We start from the raw sequence: 20,585 nt of genomic DNA, 5'->3' as shown, positions 1-20,585 counted from the left end.
TAATGTATTCGGGTAACAGGTCTCTTTGGATCCAACCCGTCAACAACAAATTAAACATAATAATAATATAATTTTTTTTTTCCCTCTTTCCTTACAGGAAGAGAGAAAGAGCCCCTGCTTTTTGGTGCTGCAACACACATTTTTTTTTTTTTTTTTTGAGGTTGTTTTTCTTCCGCCGCACCCTTATTCACTGTCTCCGAGGTTGCAGGGTTTCACGGCTCCAATGGCGGCCTTCGTCCACTTCGGAAACATGCACGATGTGGCATTCAAACCCCGCCTGCTTCAGTCACTCATCAGAGATCATCTTCCCGACGAGAATGGTCCCTTCTCCGAACCCTCTAAACTCTCCAAGGCCGTGGCACTCGTAAAAAAGCACTCGCTTCTCTCCGAGTCTTTCCTCGCAGACTCCACGCCCCCCAAAGTAATCGAAGCCTGGAAATCCGCATTCTCTTCATGGCTCAACCGCATCTTCTCCCTCCTCTCCACCTCCATGGTGTGAATCAAAAGCAGCAAGCTTTTAATTTTTTTTTTCCTTATTTTCTTTCTTGTTTTGAATGATTTTTATGGTTGAGATGGGTGTGTTGTTCTTTTCTAGCCTGATAAATGCTGGGCGGGGATCTCTCTGCTCGGGGTTACATGTGAAGAGTGCAGTTCTGAGCGTTTTCTGGAATCTTACTCTGCGTGGTTCCACAAGTTGCTGGCTTTTCTACAGGTACACACAGGTTTCGCCTCTCATGCTGATGATTCTTTTGTTAGAGTTTTCGGGTTTAGGAATACAAAGTGCTGTTCACTGTAGGTATACAGTTGCCTAGGACAGTCGTTGTTTGGATGAACTTTTACATAAGTATAGGAATTAGAAAGTAAGGCTTTAGGAAATAAATTTCTCCATCAGTGAAACTAACGTACGTATTAGTTTAAAGTAATCTTTAAGATAAGTTAGAATGAGAGAATTTCTATAAATTTATTTATGCATAAACTAGTTTTAGTTTATAGAGAAACTCGTTTGATTTTTTCTTATTCATTTTCTTCTTCTTTGTGTTTGTGGAGAACTTTATCCACAAAGGTCCTAGATCAATTTAGACCTCAGTGAAGCTCACAAGTGGCTAGTACCTTGGTTCTTTTGAGTATATGACACGGGTTTGATCTCTTATCTGTGGTCTCGCTGTGGGAATATCTCTGGTCCAATTCCGGATCTAAAACATAATGATTATTTTTAAATGTAATGCTTGGTATGCTATCCTGCACACATTTTAGCCTACAAGCCAAAACTGGTGCTTGAAAGAGAAGTTAATGCATTTGATACCGTTTGAATCTAATGTTCTTGAACTAGTAAATTGTAAATCGGCAGTCTATCTTTTGCAGATGCCTTTTGGAATTACAAAATGTGCTTGTTCCCTATATGTCATTAAAGAGCTCACAAAGCTTCCTTTCTTGTATTCGACAAGGACGCCGTTTTTTTCTACATGATATGTTACTTGTTAATGCTATACATCATTTATGTGATACTGTCTTTTTCCTTTGACTTTCATTTCAATCTTTTAAAGTACATGCACACTCAAACAAGATGTCCTTGTATGCATTCATCTTTGTACAAATCTCTGAAATGAATTTTGTATTTTTGTATGGTCAATTGTGACGAGCTCCTTGATCTTTGTTTGAAACAGTCACCAGCAGATTCACATCTAGTGAGGGTAGCGGCTTGTGCTTCATTGTCTGATTTATTAAAAAGGTTAGATATTTCTTTTCCTACCTTGAGACTATTAGTTGGTAGAAATATTGGTCTGCATTGTAGAGTACTGATGCTTGATGCTGCTGATTAAATGTATCCCTCGGTAGAAATCTCTCTCTCTCTCTCTGTGCATGCTACTGCGTGGTTGTCACCTACGTCAGCAATAATTTTTTACTCCTCTGTAATGCATAATACTCAATAGGATGAGGGCAAGGTTGTTGGACTTGAGTGTGCATAAATTTGTCATACAAACTTGCAAGAGTTTACTTGATTAAAAAACAATATTAAACTGTTTTTTGCAGTATCTAAATTAAATGAATACTGTTGGAAGTCCCACATCGACTAGAAATAAGGCAATTTCATAGTATATAAATGAGGTGCAAACCTCACCTTAGAAGCTGGTTTGTGGGACTTGTGTTAGGCTTAAATCTCATCCTTTAACATATTAGAGTACTTAGAGTCTCTATATTTAGAGTGTGCAAACACCTCAACTTAATTTAAAATATATATGTGGGTGTAAACCTCACATTCTAAGCCGGTTTTGTGGTTTTGAGTTAGACTTAAAACCCACTTCTAACAAATACCATAAATTAATAAAAAAAAAAAATCCATGCCCCAAGTTTCAATTTATTACAAGTTTTATTTAGGGCATTCCTCCTTGTTTTGAAATTGAGCCGAGCAACTCTATTGCTTGAGCACCTTGACCACCCTCTAATGTGAGACATCTTTTGGACTACAAACCAAACAAATTGGGGATATCAATTAGACAATCCACTCTTTCACAGTGATCTCAGTTCTCAAATAATACTGTAAGATCAGAAAGAAAAAATAAATAGAGTCACCTTGTTCACAATTTAGGTTCATAATGGCAGTCAACCAACTAGATAGAGGCCGGTAGTAGTTGCTCAAGTTTGAGTGTGTTAGTGAGGTGACTTGATTTATGAGCTGGAATTTGTATCTTAAACTTACAAGTTTATTTGTGAGTTTGAGAACAATGGATGTATTAAGAAGTGGACTTTAAATCTAACTCAACTTCACAAAACTGACTTGTAAGGTGAAGTTTGCATCACTTATATATTTTAAACTAACCTTATCTCTAGTCAATGTGAGACTTCCAATATGATGGTCCTATTAAGTTCCTTAGATTTGACATTCTATCTACTTAACTGCTTATTAAGTTTAATAGCTCCCAGGATCTCTACAGAAACAAAAATTAATATAGACATGCACTTATTCTGTATGTTTAAATATTTCCAATATTTTGTTTGTATTATATTTTCTGTCACTTATTGCCTGAGTCAAACTAGTAAATCTTGGAGCCAGTCTTTGCTATCGCTTATGAGATCTGTCTTCATTAAAATAGCTGGCAGCTTCCAGTACTAACTTTCTGTTAGAAAATAGGTTAAGTGGATATCCTAAGATCAGGAAAGAATCATCTTCCTGCGCTGGTAAAGTTGTTCAGCCTACATTGAAGATGTTGACTGATGAGAACTCAGAGGCAATATGGGTAAGTTGGTTTTGGCAGTTTCTAGATTTGCATTTGGAATCAGTATATTTGAAGTTATTTTATATGTGCAATGTGTTAAGAGATGAAATGTCTTTTTGTGGTAAACTTATCTAATATCGAAGATAGAATGTTTTCGTTGAGTGCAGACAAATCTTTAAATATAAGTTCTGTTTGCTGTTGACATTAGATACCCTACTTTTATATGTCAATTCTCGTATGCCTATTATTCTTTTTGGTTTCCAGAAATTATATGCTTATTTGCTTACAGCGTTTTTAATATTTGAATTGTGGTGAATGCAGGATGCCGCAGTTCATTTGTTATGCACCGTAGCAACTTCATTTCCATTTTCTATTCGTAGTCATTATGATGGTGTAAGCTTCTCCTTTTTTGGAAGTCCTTTGTTTCTGTTTGCATGAGTAGAATTTTGCTTTTTGGATAAATTCCACTGCCTCCTTTAATACTTTTACCAGAGCGAGAATTTCAAACTCAAGTTGTATTTTTGATATTTTCCTTTGCCTTTAATTTGATCGGATCTTTCATTTTATGATTTCATTACTATGTTCCTATTGCTCTTATTATTAGGCTGGTAGATATTGACATGCTGTAGGTAGAGTTTAGCCTGTTGTGCTGTATGCCTCATTCTCAAGTTTATGTTATTTTCTCTTACATATTTTTTTGCTGTAGAAGGATTTATTATTGTCATCCCTTTGTATTTCTCCTCTCTTTCTCAATGAAATGCTTTTCTAATAAAATAAATACTTCGGATATACTCATGTTTTTATTCAATGGTTCTAATGGGGTTTTATTTTCCTAATATGTTCATTTATATATTTACTTTAATAATCTTAAAAGTCAGTCATAAAACAAAGGATGGGCATTTGTTCTAAGATTTACATAATTGGAATGTTAATGCTTTTGCACTATGTATCAGCATTTGCACTTGTATTGTCACTTTTCCATGTGATTGCTACCAGTTTTTTTTTTTTTTTTTTCTCTTGCTAGGGAAAGAGTTGAGAAAAGAAAAGCTATTTAAGTTCCCTTGGTGCCCGTATTCAAATTTTTGATGAGTGATTCTGATTTATGCAGGTTGAATCTGCTATTGCTTTAAAACTTCTGTCTGGAGGATGCAGTCTTGATATGTCGCAGGTAATATGTTCATAAAATTTTGTTTGGCTCATTGGTATAAGAAGGGTGAAAGGGCATTATTTGTCTGCCTCTATATGTTAGCAGCAGCTACATTTTTCTTAACAATTAATTTCACTATTTTACTTTTATAAAACTTCCAAACATGGTAGTTGAATCGCCACATCAACTACGTTTCAGAGAGCTTATTTTTTGTATTGCGAATCATATCGTAAATCATAAGATTCATAAGCATTTAAAAAATGTAACATATAAGACATAAACATATAAGATGTAATTAATAATAACCGCATTCACAAAGAGTGGTTGTATGAGAGAACACAACCCTAATTTTGTCTCTTTCCGCTCCTCCAGTAGTTCAACTCTTTGGGCTGATAAATGTTTGGCCCAAGGAGAATAAGAAAGAAGGATACAAAATTAGGGTTGTCTTCTCTCATCTGCGCCGTTGTCCCTTCATTTTCCATTCCTCCTGCAGTCCGCTCTTGCAACTGTTTCTCTCTTGCAGCTGCTTCTCTCTTGCAGCTGCTCCTCTCCTCCCGTAGTTTGCTCCTCTGCAATTCGCTCTTTATGCAGTCTGCTCTTGCAGCTGTTTTGCTCTCCCCACAGTCTGCTCCTCCCTGCTGTTCGATCCTTTTGTTGTTGTGAGCGTTGTGCTCTTTCACTATGTTTGTGGTAATGGCAGAGAGAAGAAGCAAGTAAACCATTACAACACATTTCTATTGTGTTTGCTGTGGAAAAGAAAACAAATTTAGGGTTTTTATCAAACCGGGTTGCGTGACCTGGCCCAGTTGAAGGTAAAACCCAAATACATATTTAGTACGATTCAGGGCATGATACACACCAAAATCATGGTTCATGCGATACTAAGAACGAATCACATGATACAATAGTGATACGGGAGTAAAAACAAGTGTTTTAGCTATGAGGGAGAAGAATCGTATTGTATCATACGATTTGTATTGTGTATCTCACAATACTTACTATCATACCAGCAGCCGGATTTTGCTGGGTCAATATTCAACATGTGGGGGCATCATTTATGATTTTTTAATTCTCTTATTTTTAACAGTTTAGAAGAATGCCTAGTCTTTTATGTTTAACTCAGTTTTGTATGGATATATTTTCTGATAACTAGAAAGAATACCCTCCTAGTCTTAATCTGATGTGTTATGTTATCTTCTTGGGTACATCTAGAAACTCGCCCATTGCCTTGCACTGCTTCCAAAATCAAAAGGAGACAATGAAAGCTGGTCTGTGACGATGCAGAAAATTTTGGTGTTAATAAATGATCAATTAAATCTAGCTTTTCATGGTCTAGAAGAAGGTAAATATTGATAATATGTTTCATAAATACCTCTATTAAAAGCAGTTTGTGTAATCTTTTTCCATGTGTTGCAGAAACCATGCGTGATGGGGTTGCTAGGCTGTTGGTCTCACCAGGAAAACATCCTCCACCACCGTTAGGAGGCTACATATTGGCAGAAGAAGTTAGAAACAAGGCATCACAAATGACTGAGCAAGCACTGATGTCAAATGTCTCTACCCTTATGTCCGTCTGTTGTCTAATGCTTAAAAATTCATATCCTGTTAAGGTACTTTTTAGTTTATACAATGTGTTCCTACAATTGACTGTCAGTTCTCCGTACTTAGTTTGGAAGAATAATGACAAAATGCAATTACATTATTAGGTAAATGTTCCTGTTCGCCTGTTATTGGCCCTGGTTGAGAGAGTTCTGATGGTAGATGGTTCTTTGCCACAAATGTCAATGCCATTCGTGACTGCCAAGCAACAAGAGAACATTTGTTCAGAACTTCCAGCTTTGCACTTGAGTAGCCTGGAATTGCTCACAGCTATCATAAAGTCTCTGGGCAGGTATAACTACATGATAGCTTCTCTCTCCCTTCAAAAGAAAATGAAAAAAATGAAGATAAACAGAAAACAGTGGTTGGGATAAATGAAATGTAACATTCTTCAAACCTTCACATTTTATAGTAAGGCTTGTCTTTACTTTTAATGCCACTGTTAATGATCCCTGTTATCATCAAAGGGTTTACCCTTCACTGTTTTGGTGTTCTGTTCCTGTTTCTATGCATGACTTTCAAGTTCTTTCCTCTGATATGTCTTTCATGTATTTATGTATTTATTTCTTGTCAGAGGAAGAACTCTACTTATTGCCAATATTTGTATTGCAGTCAACTATTACCACATGCTGCCTACATTGTACGTATCGTTACAAAATACTTCAAGACATGTGAGTTGCCGGAGTTAAGGATTAAGGTCTATTCAGTGACAAAGAATTTGCTCATAACCATGGGTGTTGGTATGTAAATTTCTCATTTTAATTGCTTTTCTTCTTACACCGGTATGATCTTGTATTGGAATGTCTTTCTTTATATTATTCTTTTCATACTCCTTGTTATGTTATATATATATATATATATATATATATATATATATTGGGAAGATATATTATACTTTTCTAGAGGAAGGGCCCTGGCTCAATGATAAGTGGTAGATATTGTTTCATATTGTTAAGATATTGGTAATCACAATATCAAATAATATCTTCTATTTACTCTATTTATTTTTAGTTACTCTTTTTAGTTGTATCTCTCTCTCTCTTATAAATAAATTATCCTATGTGTAGTTTATACACAAGGGAAACCAAATCTTGGCTGCTTATGGTGGTAAATCTGTATGCATCTACTCTCTTCTACCAAGCGAGAGCCTCGTGTATGATTGTCTTATTTTCTCTTATAGTGTCCCAATTTCTCATTCATCAACCGTTATATGCAACTACTTTGAACATCAATAACAGCATATCTGGGAAAATGTTGTGGGGCTCAAGAGTCAAATTTGAAGTAAGAAAACACGATTCTGGGGAAAAACATGATGTTTGGTTGTTTGTTTGTCATTAAAATTGCTTTTTGCTTTAAAATCAAACGCTAAAAATTGTAGCTTTTGAATGGGGCTTAAGATTTTATACTAAGGTAGTGGTTGATCCAACTTTTTGGGCTTTTCTCTTCTTAAAAGAATAATCTCCTCTGATTAGATTTTGAAGAGGATATTTGATTTTGTGGTTTTTCCAACATTTTATTACTCAGCTTGCTTTTAAGATAAAAGTTTCAATAACTTCAAACCTTAAAATACAGGCAGAGAAGGGGAGAGGAAGAGTGAATGGCAAAGCAGGAAAGGGAAATGCTTGAGCTTAAGTGTATTAGGCTTAGTTTCATGTCCTCTCTTTCTGTTGTCATCTTGTATCTGATTTTATGCAATACTGTTTATGTATTTTTTTTCCTGTAGATTATTTCAACAAGTTTACATGTAGGCTGCATGGGAAGTTCTTTCCTTTTCAGCTTATCTTTGTTGACACATGATTTCTTCTGTTTCCCTTATCTTGCTGTATGATTACGATGCATTTAATTTGACCATTCATACTGGCCTTACTAATTAGTCATCTTGAGCAGGAATGGCTTTATACCTTGCACAGGAAGTTATCAACAATGCTTTTACTGATTTAAGTAGTATTGAGCATACGAATGGTGACATATTAAATGGTTCAAATTCAAACGACTCTGCTGGAGCAACGCAACCATCCAGTCATAGAAAAAGGAAGCACAGCAATGCAACGGGATCCCTCCAGGAGCAAGATCAAGGTGGTGGTTTGGGCTTGGAAGTTCCCAAGAATCGTCCATCGACTCCAATTTCTCTGAGAATAGCTGCACTGGAGACATTAGAGTCTCTTATTACTGTGGTATGCCTGTGTCTGAGTAACTTTATTGTAAAATAATATAGGTGTTCGTTTCTTCATCATCCTTTCCCTACTTTCAATGGCTATTCTTGTCCATAATTTCTTTTGTAATTTTAGAGTTAGATGGAAAAGGATAAAAGCCATGTTTAACGTAACTTTGTAACTGTGATGCAAAACATGGCTTGTGAGTCTTGTTATTTGCACATACTTTAGGTAAAATATACCTAGTATGTGCCCATCACAGAGGGTAGCCACAATTTTGGTGGCTTTCCAACAAAATTACACACAGATTAGAGCATGAAAAACAGCTAAATGTACAGTGAACCTGCCCAATAAACTGCATATCCGAGATACTGACCCCTTTAAACAGCTATAATCAGAATAATAAAGAGAATCTAAATGGAGTAAAATATTGTGGTGCTTACTTACAACAGTTTTTGTTTTGTACCTGTGGAATACGTTTGGTGTCTCCCTTCTGAAACATTTGGGGATGAATTTTTCACACAAAAGCCCTCCCTGAAATTGTCTTCTTAAGTTAAAGGGGACATCAAAGTGACCCTTGAGATCTCAATTTTCTTCTCAATTTTAAGAGATCTGTATGAATTTTTTTTATAATTTTCCGCAGGCTGGTGCTTTAAAATCTGAAGCATGGAGATCAAAACTTGATAGCCTTTTGATAAGCATTGCAACGGATTCTTTTAAGGACGGAACAGTTGGTGAAGAACTCAGTGTGCTTCAACTAAAGGAACCTGCTGCTACAGCCACAGATTTGCAGCTAGCTGCACTGCGGACTTTACTAGCATCTTTTCTTTCATGTGCTCGAGGACGACCTCCATATTTATCCGAGGGTCTTGAACTTTTCCGTAGAGGTACTTCAATATATATATATATATATATAAATTTGCATTTTGTTTTATTCTTACTTATTTTGGTACCAAGTATTGGTATTTTAGTAGGTTGTAAAATACTAGGTTTATGTCTCTAAATACGAGATTTTGACGACAGTCTTTTTCGGGAATATTGATGCTTTTAATTATGCAAAAAATAGTGATTATTGTTGCAAGATGCTTAGGATTTTATAATCTGCATAGTTGGTGATATTATTGGAAGTATATCCTATTACGTGGTGTATTTGCTGTTAATAATTAGAACTTGATTTGCATATTTCAATTTATGCCTGTTTTTGTGGACAAAAAAGGGAAAGAAGATTTCTGAATTGCTTGAGAAAATCCTTAACATGGTACGTTTTGTAGGGAGGTAGGTTGCAAAGCAAATCCAAATTATCAACAGCAAATATACAACCCTTAAATAGGGGATACGTTTCAACATTCCACCATAAGTCAAAGCATAATCATATGCACTAAACATTTTATATATACAGTGGTTATGGTAACCACAAGAAGATCATGTAGCACTCTAATCACTAAAGTTAGCAGACTTGAGTAATTTCCGTGGAAGGAATTATTTTCTTGAATAAAGTGATGATCAATTTCTATACACTTGGTCTTGTCGTGAAAGATTGGGTTTGAGGCGACCTATAAATTTTAAAGCTGCTTGACAACCCAGTATAGCTTCATATAATCTACATTTCCTAAGTGTTATTAGTAACTATTTATGTTTAACTTTTGAATGAGATCTAGCGGCCACATTCTTACTTTTTCAGGATACAAGGTATCTTCTACGAAAACATAGTATTATGCAATTTTGTTAAGAGTCTTTTAGGAGCTGGCCACACCATGACCTTAATGCGTGGTCCAGTTTCCAAAATATTGGGTTTGACTTTAGACATTAAAGTTTCTGCTGTCAGAACAGGTGTGAGTTCACATTTTTATTATGTGATTTGGAAAAATGCATAGGATGTAGTAGACTGAACTAGTGCTTTATAATGTGAAGTGTAGGGATGGTTACACAGCATCGAGGAATGTCTGCTTCACATTTTGATTATTATACCGTTAGCATTGGAGTATGTGTGTGTGTGTGTATATATATATATATATATATATATATATATATTAGCTTAATTAGTAATTTAATCTCTATTTTTAGGTCTATGATTTACTTTTGGTTCCTTTTTTTTGGAGTCAATTGAGTCTCAATATTTTTTAAATAGAATTAATTTAGTCCCTACCGTTAAATTGACGTTAATGTTATTTGGAAATGTCACATGTCAAAATCCGAAAGGTGTCACGTGTCAAACTAGAGAGAGGGGTTCCAAGGTATAAGATGACAATACAAGGATCAAATTACCAATTAAGCATATATATATATATATATATATATATAATATATATATATATATATATATATATATATATATATATATATATATATATATATATATATATATATATATGAAAGGTGAAAGGATTTAGTAATAGGAAGAGGATGTTGTACTGACGTTTATTTGTAATATCCCACGTGTTTTAGATAATATAAAATCTTATCAATATAAATGTTCACTTTCCATTTATTTGGTTAGCATTTATGTTCCTTGTACCTACAATTTCAGGAAATTTTATTTTTATCCTGCATGGCTTTTGCTTGAACATGGAATCTTTGTTTGCAGGGAAGCAACAAACTTCAGTAACAAAGGTAGCTGAGTTCTGTGCCCTTGCTCTGTTAGCCTTGGAAGTACTTATACATCCTAGGGGACTTCCATTGGTAGATTACACCTATGAAGATAACAATTCTTTGGGTGAAGTCCATAGCAATCTCCAACATGAATATTTTGGCCGAAGCAACAGTACTCCATATGGTTTACCTCAAGTTCCTCCTGACTATGATGAAAATCTTTGTGCTGAATGGCTTGAAAATGGCAATGGAGCTGATGTGTCAAGGGATAAAGATACAAAAAACAACCAAGAGCCTTCTGAAGCTTGCAGAGATAATGATCCTGAAGTGCTTCCTGTGCATGTATCTTCTGACACAAATATTCAGGAGAGGGCCCAAATGGATTCTGAGGCTGCCACTTCTGCAGATGTTGAAATGAAAACTGTTGGAGATGAAACCAATTTCACCATGAACATCCCTACGGAAGCTCACAATGATATAGTGTCTGAGAAGATTCTCTCAGACAGCACTGTTCCTCATAATGAAGGCAGTCATATGGAATCAGACCATGGAAACTCTGTTAATAAAGACTTGGAATTTGCTTCTCAGAGTAATAGCTTATGGCAAACAACCTCAGGCTCTAATATTTTTCAGGAATTTGCTTTTAAAGTCGATGGTGACAATTCACTGGCTGATGAAGATGATTTTCCTGATATTGTGGATGGAGACCCAGATTCTGATTCCGAATAAGGGGGAGATTTTGTAATTTTTCTTATCCATAGGAAGCATAAGAAATCCTTAGTGTAGTTCAAATTCATTCTCTTTTTCCATCTTTTTCCCGAAGTAAACATTTGAAGTTTTGACCTCTGCGAAAAATGAAAATGGTTTTCAAACTTGAGAAACGTAGAAAATTTGTATTTTGACTCTATTATAGTTTTATCATTTCTTTTTAATCAACAGTTTGCTAGAACATGGTAAATTTCTTTTTAATCAAACTGATGTGTCTTCTGGTATTTTCAAATTTATGTCTTCTTTTCATATTCTTTTTTTAACTTATTTTATTATTGTTGATCTAACTAACACCAATATATTCATGAAATGGTTTTTTTTAATGATATCAGTTAAAATATTTCAGTTTATTTTGTTAAGAGTTTTTTCTTTATTTAAGTGGTTAAGATTATTTTGCTGTAAATGATTTTTCATAATCAAGACTAATGTTATTTGTTGATAATTTTATTAAGATTATTTTTCTAATGCTAATTAGAATTTTTTTAACATTAACTAAGAATTATGCTTTCTAATGTTAACTACAATTTTTTTTTAATTGAGATCGAAAATCTAAATAACAATCTTCAACCAACAATGTTGTAAAAATAATTTCAATTGATTGATGTAGTGTAAATAATTGTGGTTGATATTAAAAACAAGTAATCGTAATTAGAATATATTGTACAAATGTTTAATCAATATCAACGAAAAATATCATAATGATCTTTGACGGAAAAAAATAACATAACAGAGTTAACTAATATTAATATATTTTAATTTTTAATAATAGTTCAATACTTAAATCATTTTCTACACGTACTTATAATTGAATAAATTTAAATTTGAATTATTTCATCAAACGTTTACAATATAAATAATTTAAAATAAAGTTAATTTAAATATTTCATCCAAATAAAACATTTTAAAAATCCAACCTTACGAAAAACTAAAAACAGTGTAAGGTTTTTTCCTTACATGTCTAATAGTATATTTGTTTAGTAAAATAAAATGAAAAGTAAACTAGAAACAAAATCTCAGAATGAATGAATGACATTAATTAATAACACTTGTTGACAAATTTTATATAAGATTTTCAATTTAAAAATAATATCATTTATTAATTCATGAAACTAGTAAAAAGACTCAACATTTATTTTTACAACCTAGAGCATGAGATTAATTTGTTAAGATTTTTAGCATAAAGTTTTCAAATAAAAACTAAATTAAACATCAAATTTCTATTTTTCAATTTGTTAAAAAAACACAGGTCCTCCACCCAGAACTACGTTTACTGATCCACATTTGTGATTAAATTTCCAACTTAATCCATACATTATGCAAAATACCATTTTTTTTTTCATGCTGGGAAAAATAAATAATCCAGAACTATCTGAGATTATTCTGTAGAGGAAGAGATAGTGAAACACAGAATTCATAGTCGTATAAACATGAAAAATACGCAAAAGAAGATTCAAATCATGTCCCATCTTCATACTCATTTTCTATTACTTCTCCATTATTTGTAGCATTGCAAGACAACCATGCTTTGCCCAATCTAATTTAGATTTGGTCAAAAAGAGAGGTAAAAGGTTCCTAAAAAATCTCATTTTACAATCTATATAACTGAGAAAACATGAATGCAGAAGTGAACCTATCAAAACAACCAGGTCTTTAATCAGTAACGATAAATGGATCCACATCCCCTAGCTCAGCAACCAATGGTTTCAAATTATCAGTATCTTCGTCTTCTGGTGCAAAGTAAGTTGGGAAAGGAAGTAGAGATATGTCAGGTTTTTCGTATACAGCATCTTTTATAAAAACAAAGTTCCCTGTAGCTCCTGGAACCTGTTGTGCACATCATACATACAAACACAAATAAACCTCTACCCTCTAATCTTAATGTCATCAAAATAGAAAAAGAACTTACCTGGCCTTTCACCCACATCAAATTCCTTGCTGGATCAATCTTGTAGACCCATACATTTTTAACTGTTCTTTGATCTCCACCCATTCGCCCAGGCATCTTTTTACCTTTAAAAACCTGAAGGAGCAAAGTTTATTGTAAGCAAATTACAACTTATTCAAGGAACTAAACAAATCTAAAATATGACTTACCCTTCCAGAACTAGTTAAATGACCAGTAGAACCAAGGCTTCGATGGGACAATGAAGCACCATGGGATGCTGGCATTCCCTTAAATCCATGCCGCTTCATCGCACCCTGGAAACAAAAATCACATTTAAAATTGGAGGACCCTTTTTTACTCACATTGAAGGATACATGCACAAAATAATTGACTTTTAACAAGAAAGGTAAAAGCAATATTGACATGAAGGAAGGGAAAAAACACCTGAAAACCTTTTCCTTTGGTTATTCCCGTGATATCAACATACTGGCCGGGAACAAAATGGCGAACATTAAGTGATGTTCCAACAGGAAGTAGTGCATCCTCTGTCACTGGAAACTCCTTAAGCTTTCTCTTCAGTGGAACTCCTTGCGCCCTAAAATGACCAACTTCAGGCTTGGTCAAATGTTTTTCCTTCTTCTGTCCACAACCAATCTAACTAGAAACAAAACAGCAAAAAAGTCTATAATTAGACACACCCAAACGCTTAAGAGCATAACACTGTAAAAACCAAGGCATAGCTAAATGAACCACACCACACAATATTCAAACTGCTTAAACAGTTCAATAACCCAAACCCATTTTCTTAAGCCAGTTCAGTAAATTGAGCCAACTTTCAATCCAATTTGTTTATTTGGTTCTAAGTTGCAATCAAACCCAAAACAATCTAAAGATCTTTAATGAAGAGTAGTACAACTGTCAGTAAAGACTGCACCAACTTGAATACTGACTTATTTTAATTATCATCGTTTCATTGAACTCCACCATGTATGTACACTATCTAAACTATTGAGACTTAGACTGGCTATTAATTTTCCTATCATTTCCTTGAGATTATGAAGCACCCACAAGTCCATCTTGCAAAATGCAAGCCTTAAATTTCAAACTTAACGTTACTGAGGCGAACCTTAAATTTCAAAAGCAGTCAACAAATAGAGTAGAATAAAATTACATGTTTTAGAAAGGGCAACAAGAAGAGAAGAGAGGTGTACCTGGAGAGAACAAAAACCTTCTTTCTCTGGGGTCTTAACCTGAGACACAATGTTATCATCCACCCAAAGCACGGTGATTGGGATTCTAGCACCCCATTTATCCCAAAGAGCGCTCATTCCACACTTTACCGCTATAAGCCCAGTTCGCTTGGAATCAGGGGTCATCAAACCGGGTTTTGGATCAATAATCCGAGTCTGAATCGCTGCTGCATCGGAACTAAGAAATCGGAGCGGCGAGGGTGAATCGATGGCGAAACGTTGCAGACGCGAAATAAAGCTTCTAGATAACGCGAACATGGCAGAGCTACAGAAACGGAAACAGAAAAACCCAGTGAGGTGAAGATGGCGAAGATTAAGAAGAGGAACCTTTTTCCCGTGCACAAAAACCAGCGCGAGAATTAAAATTGACCCGTGAAGGAGTTCGCTTGCGAGAATGGAAGAAAGGCCCAAAAGTGCAGATTCAAGCAGTGGGTGGAGAAGAAGATTTGGGTTCAGTTTTGTGTTTCTCTGTTTTTTCTTTCCTTCAGTTTAAAAAACGAAACAGCAAAATCCAAAATTCTCTTCTATTGCCACCTCTGAATTTATATTTAGCCCTAAGTATGTGTGAATTGTCGATTTTACCCTTGACTAGTGTTTCTGCTATTGGATCATGTGTTCATTTAATTACAACAATTGTCACCTTATTTGGGAGAATAGAGTGAGTGCCATGAATATCGGAAATATTTTCTCATTTTGTTTTTGATAGAATAGTATCGTTGATGAGGTTAAGAGATAATAATATTTTGATTTTTTTTAATTTATTTTTAATTTATCATTTTAATCCCTTTTTAATTATTTATTTTAAACTTTTAAGGTAGAATAAGCACAATGTCTAATCTTTATGTTTAACTGAATTTTGTATGGATATATTTTATAAGTAGACGGAATACCCTCTAGTTTTAATCTAAGATGCTCCACATATATGAGTATCGGATACGATTAAGGATGACAAAAATATCCGTGTCCGCGGATATCTACGGATAAAATTCATGACGAATAGTTACTATCCGTGGGTAGCGGGTATTTTAATACCCGCTTATAAACGAGTCGGGTACGGGTATCATACTATTCATAGCCGGTACCCGTTACCCGCAAAAAATTAAAATTAAAATTTAATTTATATTTTATTAAGTTAAATTTAATTAAAATTAGAAGTAATAGTATATTTTATTATGTCAAATTTAATTATAATTATAATTATAATTTAATTTATATTTTATTTTTATAATTTTATATTAAAAAATTTATAAAATACATATTTTTTAAATATTTGCGGGTATCGGGTATCCACGGGTACCCGTGGGTTTTAAAAATATCCGCGGATATTTTTTAAGCGGATACCCAGCGGGTAAACGGGCGGGTAACAGACAGATTTTTTTTTTGCGGGTTGGGTTGCGGGTAGGCACTATTCGTGCCCGACCCGACCCGTTGCCATCCCTAAATATCCAATACGTCGATACATTTATTTTTAAAATAATAGGATAAGATACGTGATAGATACGTGATATATGAATAATGAAAAATGTATAATCATCTTGACAAACATAATAAATATATGACTTTTAATATGTGGATCCAAATTTTCGAATTAGAGACCAATTATTTTAGTAGTCAAAACATTGTAGCTAATGTTAATGAACAATTTAAAAATCAATTCATCATTGAAACTATTTTAATTATCAATTTAGAGACCGATTATAATTTTTTAGAACTATTTTAGTTGTCAATTTGGTCACTATATAGTTATTAATTATTTTTTGTCACTAAAATTAGTCACTATTCAAAGATTTTATTATAGTGTACTACTATTTTATAAATTAGACACTTCATTGATAAATATCGTTAAAATATTCTAAAGTATCGGACACGATACGTGTCGAATACAGATACATAATTCAAGTTGAAGTATCGATGCATGATAGGTCTTAATCTTATGTGTTATGTTTTTAATCAAGATTTTTTTTTAAAATGTATTTAACTTAACAATTTAGTCTTTTATAATACTTTTGTATAAAGTGAAGTAAAGTTATCAATGGAAAAGACTTGAGAAGAATGTTTTGAATGTAAAAACATATAATGAAATTATTACAATTCACCCAAGTCATCTATGAGATTTGCTCAATAATATAAAGTAACATTTATAAAATTTTATGCATTGGTAGCATGGTAACTTGTGATAGGATCATAAATTTCTGAGTTTTTCAACACTCTTTAACTCTTATTTCAAGATTCCATGTCATTTCCCACTATAGCCAACAGAAATTGTGAACTCTTCTTAGCACACAGTATTTGTTTCAATGGTTTCTTTCCCGAGTGGACCATAAAAAACTTAGACACTGCTTTTAAATTCAACCTCAAAATAGTGGTCTAATATGAGGGTTCTTTCTTCATGCCCCTGTAATTTTTTAGTCCAGATTTTTTATTAATTTTTTAATATATTTTAAAATATTTAAATCAGTATTCAGTGTTTTGAAAAAAAAAATAAAATTCATATAAAATCTAAATTCATAATTTCTCCTTTACCTTTAAGTTTTAAAAAGATGATAGTGTATTTTTTTTATACGTTGAAAACTAAATTTTGATAATTTTCTTTTTATAAAATAAGATGATAATTTTTAAATAGTTTTAAAATATAAAAGAATAAAAAAATTTGAAAATCACTTAAAATATATCACTTTATATTATAAATAAAATTTGTCAAAATTTAATTGTTGAAAAGTTATTTCTCTTAATATTTTTTCATATTTCACTGACAAGATTGTGTGTCTTTTATTACTATTGTTTTTTCATTTTTAATTAAATGAAAGATTAATTAATATGCCATTGTTTTAATTTAATAAAAGTTTTTTGTTCCAAAAGTACAATTACTTTATATATTAAAAGAAAGAGATTTGCTATCTTGAATAATTTTACTTGATTCAAAAAAATAGTTCTTTTTTAAGAGGAAGAAATGTATGAGTTATATAAAGAAGTAAACGTTAAAAGCACAGGAACCATGCTCATAATCACAACCAGGTTCATGGATACCATCACATGTTATTGCAACCACTGGTAGTAAAAGTTAATGGAACACATCACTTTCTGCACCAAAAACACACCAGAAAGAATATGAATACAAATGACCAAAAAACTATATCTAAAAAAAATCTACTTGTTTTTTTTTAATGTTTGAAGGAGGATCCTTGTGACAAATTGTGCAAATTGTCTCTGCCATTATTATCATTAAGAATATTACTTCCACTAAATGTTCTTAGTATATATATATATATATATATATATATATATATATATATATATATATATATATATATATATATATATTTATTTATGAGATAAATATAAATTTTTGTTATTTAACTTTAAATTAAAATTATAAGTAGTATTTGTGTCAAATTTTAATTCAAATTAGTTTTTCATACTTAAAAATGCGTAGATTTAATTATTTTAACTAAATTTTAAATTTTATTTAATTTTTTATAATTAACGTTTGAAATATATTTCTTACCTATTAAAATGTGTCAAATTATTTAAACAACTCAAATATTATAATAAACATTTAAAATCTAAAAACTATACTTGTTAGTATATGGCCGGGTATATCACGACCCAGCAAGGGGAAAATGGCCGGCATCATCCACTAACACAAAAAAGCCTTTTAACGTCCGACATTTTCGACCATTGACGTCTGCCCAAACACCGACGTCGTATCGGGTGACGTCAAAATAACGTCGGCAAAATAGCAGACGTCACTTGACGTCGGTCCTTTTGGGAGTCCGACGTTATCCAACGTCGGGGCCAGTAATAGCAGACGTCAATTTTTGCACCAGAAAGAGGGAAAAAACTGAGCAATTTAACGTCTGTCAGAGACTGTCAGACGTTAAATAACGTCGGCCCTGCAACAGTCAGACGTTAAATTACGTCGGCCCTGGTACAGTCCGACGTTAAATTACGTCTGTCAGGGCACACCAGACGTCAAACTGCACCATTTTTTTTAAAAAATTTGACTGTTTTTACAATATCCACACACCTGAAAATCAGAAAATTCCCAGAACAATTTCATAAAACTTTCAGCACAATTTTAGAGTTACAGTTATATATAATAGAACTAAAGTTTCATCATATATTCTAAACTAATATAAATAACAACAAACTAAAAGTTTCAACATGAAATTCTTGTACAATAAAGTTTTTAAAACGAGTTCTAATTCATGTGGTATCAACTCCATCTCTCCAATAGATATGCTGCCCATTCTTGTCTTAGTGTGTGGATAATGTCATCTGGTAGAGGTGATGGATTCTTGAATCGCTGAAAAAGTAATACAATTTCATTATGTATGAATATCATTCTTTAAAGTTTGATATGATTTATAATATGTGAAAGATATATATAATTACCTCTATCCATTCATCTTTAACTGCAGCTCGAATGATTGTTCTTATCCAAGACATGACATAATATCCACATTCCCATGAATCTTCTTGCTTGTTACACTGAACATTACAAATAAAATAAACACATCAAAGTCATAAGTTGACATACAGAAATTAATAACTTTAAAATGAATGAGTTCTAACCTTTGGATATATGACTTTAAGTTGTTGGCCTCTAGGTTTACCCACAATTCTAATGAAATTTTGGAAACATAAAACATATATAAGTTTTTATAACTAAGTAGATACATAGGTTAGGATTGAAAAAAAAATAATACTTACTCTTGTAACATGTTTTTAAAAGCTGGTGGAATCTTCCTATGGCATGAACAAAACCATACAACTAGGCATTGTCTTGGAATGATGAGACAAAGTTGCCAATGATACCTACCATCAATCACAAGTACTTAGCCAAAATAATTAATAATACTTCACAAAATATTATTAGCAAAAACACTTACGAATCAATGTATGGCGCAAAGTAGATCTCTCTATTTGACTCAACCATCCATGTTTGCAAATAAAGTTTGATTTGGTTAGGTGAGTTTCCCGAAGGTTGAATTGTTTGAGGTTCAATGAATCCATAGACGGAAGATCGACCTTGGTCCACAATGACTTTGTCCATGTACCTACAAGAAGACAGTTAGGTATAATATTAAAAGGTACCAATTCCTTGCTTTAAATATGAAATACAATAAAAAAAATCTTACATGCACCATAGTTGTATGACTGAAATATTTAACATCTTGTCTCCTGTAATGATCTCTAGTGCATCATTCAGGTTTATGTACAATGGGACATGACAATGGAGGCCAAATACTCTTAACTCCCACTCTAGCTCTACTGGTCCTCTTTTCAACTTGTGTAATTTCAGAAGCAGCTTTCCTAGAGGATCATCTTCTGCTTCCGCCATTTCATCATCTTCACGTATAACACGTGGACGTCGGACCGGCTGTTTTTCAGGACGAGTGGACTGAAATAAAGATTTAGAAAGGTTTGACGTTAAAAGTTTTATAAATTGTAAGATTGAACTACTAAAAACATGATGTCATAATACCTTTGGTGGGCTAAAGTATGGCATGATCAATGCTTTAGGCCAAGCAATAAATGTGCCTAAAGCTTCCCCAACAAATTGGATTTCTGAAGTTGGCACAGGCACTTGGGCATGGGGATCTCGAACTTCATCAATCATCACACGCACATGATGGGGCAATAGAGGAACACCATGGATAGTCTCCCCACCCTGAAGTTGTCGTCCTATGGCCACTACGCGCGGGGGGTCTTCATCAACCAATAGCTCATACTGACTTGTGTAGTCAGTATGATCTACACCAGAGCATGAGCCTTTTGTACTCACACGTTGTCCTGTTGGAGCTTGAGTGGGTAATTCCATGTTCTGTTGCTGCATGGACTGAAGCTTTTCTTCAAGTGTTCTTTGTATTTGTTGTTGCTGTTGAAGTTGTTCCATAAAACGTTGCTCCATAATTCCCATGCGTTGGTTGAATCTTTCCTCCATTTGTTGCTCCATCTTCCTCAAGGCCTCTTGAC

At 33.4% G+C, this 20,585-nt stretch overlaps 2 protein-coding genes across 2 annotated transcripts; one reads left to right on the top strand and one right to left on the bottom strand.

Annotated features, from left to right (window-relative positions):
- Nucleotides 1–121: 121 nt before the first annotated feature.
- LOC114167141 (proline-, glutamic acid- and leucine-rich protein 1) lies at nt 122–11,608 on the top strand. Its single transcript, XM_028052116.1, has 13 exons — nt 122–493; nt 596–712; nt 1,665–1,729; nt 3,131–3,236; nt 3,537–3,608; nt 4,324–4,383; nt 5,575–5,704; nt 5,779–5,972; nt 6,069–6,253; nt 6,574–6,701; nt 7,849–8,135; nt 8,758–9,001; nt 10,699–11,608. The coding sequence occupies exons 1-13, from the start codon at nt 224–226 to the stop codon at nt 11,430–11,432; spliced, it is 2,592 nt and encodes an 863-aa protein (XP_027907917.1). The 5' UTR covers nt 122–223; the 3' UTR covers nt 11,433–11,608.
- Nucleotides 11,609–12,869: 1,261 nt separating this feature from the next.
- LOC114166025 (50S ribosomal protein L3-2, chloroplastic-like) lies at nt 12,870–15,095 on the bottom strand. The gene is made up of 6 exons (XM_028050677.1): nt 14,977–15,095; nt 14,568–14,871; nt 13,801–14,010; nt 13,566–13,670; nt 13,378–13,491; nt 12,870–13,295 (listed from the first exon to the last, which is right to left on the bottom strand). The coding sequence occupies exons 2-6, from the start codon at nt 14,862–14,864 to the stop codon at nt 13,122–13,124; spliced, it is 900 nt and encodes a 299-aa protein (XP_027906478.1). The 5' UTR covers nt 14,865–14,871; nt 14,977–15,095; the 3' UTR covers nt 12,870–13,121.
- Nucleotides 15,096–20,585: the final 5,490 nt, after the last annotated feature.

The sequence above is a fragment of the Vigna unguiculata genome, chromosome 10 (genome assembly GCF_004118075.2).
Source record: "Vigna unguiculata cultivar IT97K-499-35 chromosome 10, ASM411807v1, whole genome shotgun sequence".
In the NCBI taxonomy this organism is placed as follows: Eukaryota; Viridiplantae; Streptophyta; class Magnoliopsida; order Fabales; family Fabaceae; genus Vigna; species Vigna unguiculata.
This window is presented reverse-complemented; position numbering and strand designations above follow the sequence as displayed.

What these genes read in the sequence shown, in the direction of transcription:
- LOC114167141 (XM_028052116.1), top strand. Translation starts at nt 224, where the DNA reads ATGGCGGCCTTCGTCCACTTCGGAAACATGCACGATGTGGCATTCAAA. An exon ending in ATCATAAAGTCTCTGGGCAG is followed by an intron (nt 6,254 to 6,573) that starts GTATAACTACAT and finishes TTTGTATTGCAG; the next exon opens with TCAACTATTACCACATGCTG. An exon ending in GCTCATAACCATGGGTGTTG is followed by an intron (nt 6,702 to 7,848) that starts GTATGTAAATTT and finishes CATCTTGAGCAG; the next exon opens with GAATGGCTTTATACCTTGCA.
- LOC114166025 (XM_028050677.1), bottom strand. Translation starts at nt 14,864, where the DNA reads ATGTTCGCGTTATCTAGAAGCTTTATTTCGCGTCTGCAACGTTTCGCC. An exon ending in AAGGTTTTTGTTCTCTCCAG is followed by an intron (nt 14,011 to 14,567) that starts GTACACCTCTCT and finishes GTTTCTAGTTAG; the next exon opens with ATTGGTTGTGGACAGAAGAA. An exon ending in ATTTAACTAGTTCTGGAAGG is followed by an intron (nt 13,492 to 13,565) that starts GTAAGTCATATT and finishes TTGCTCCTTCAG; the next exon opens with GTTTTTAAAGGTAAAAAGAT.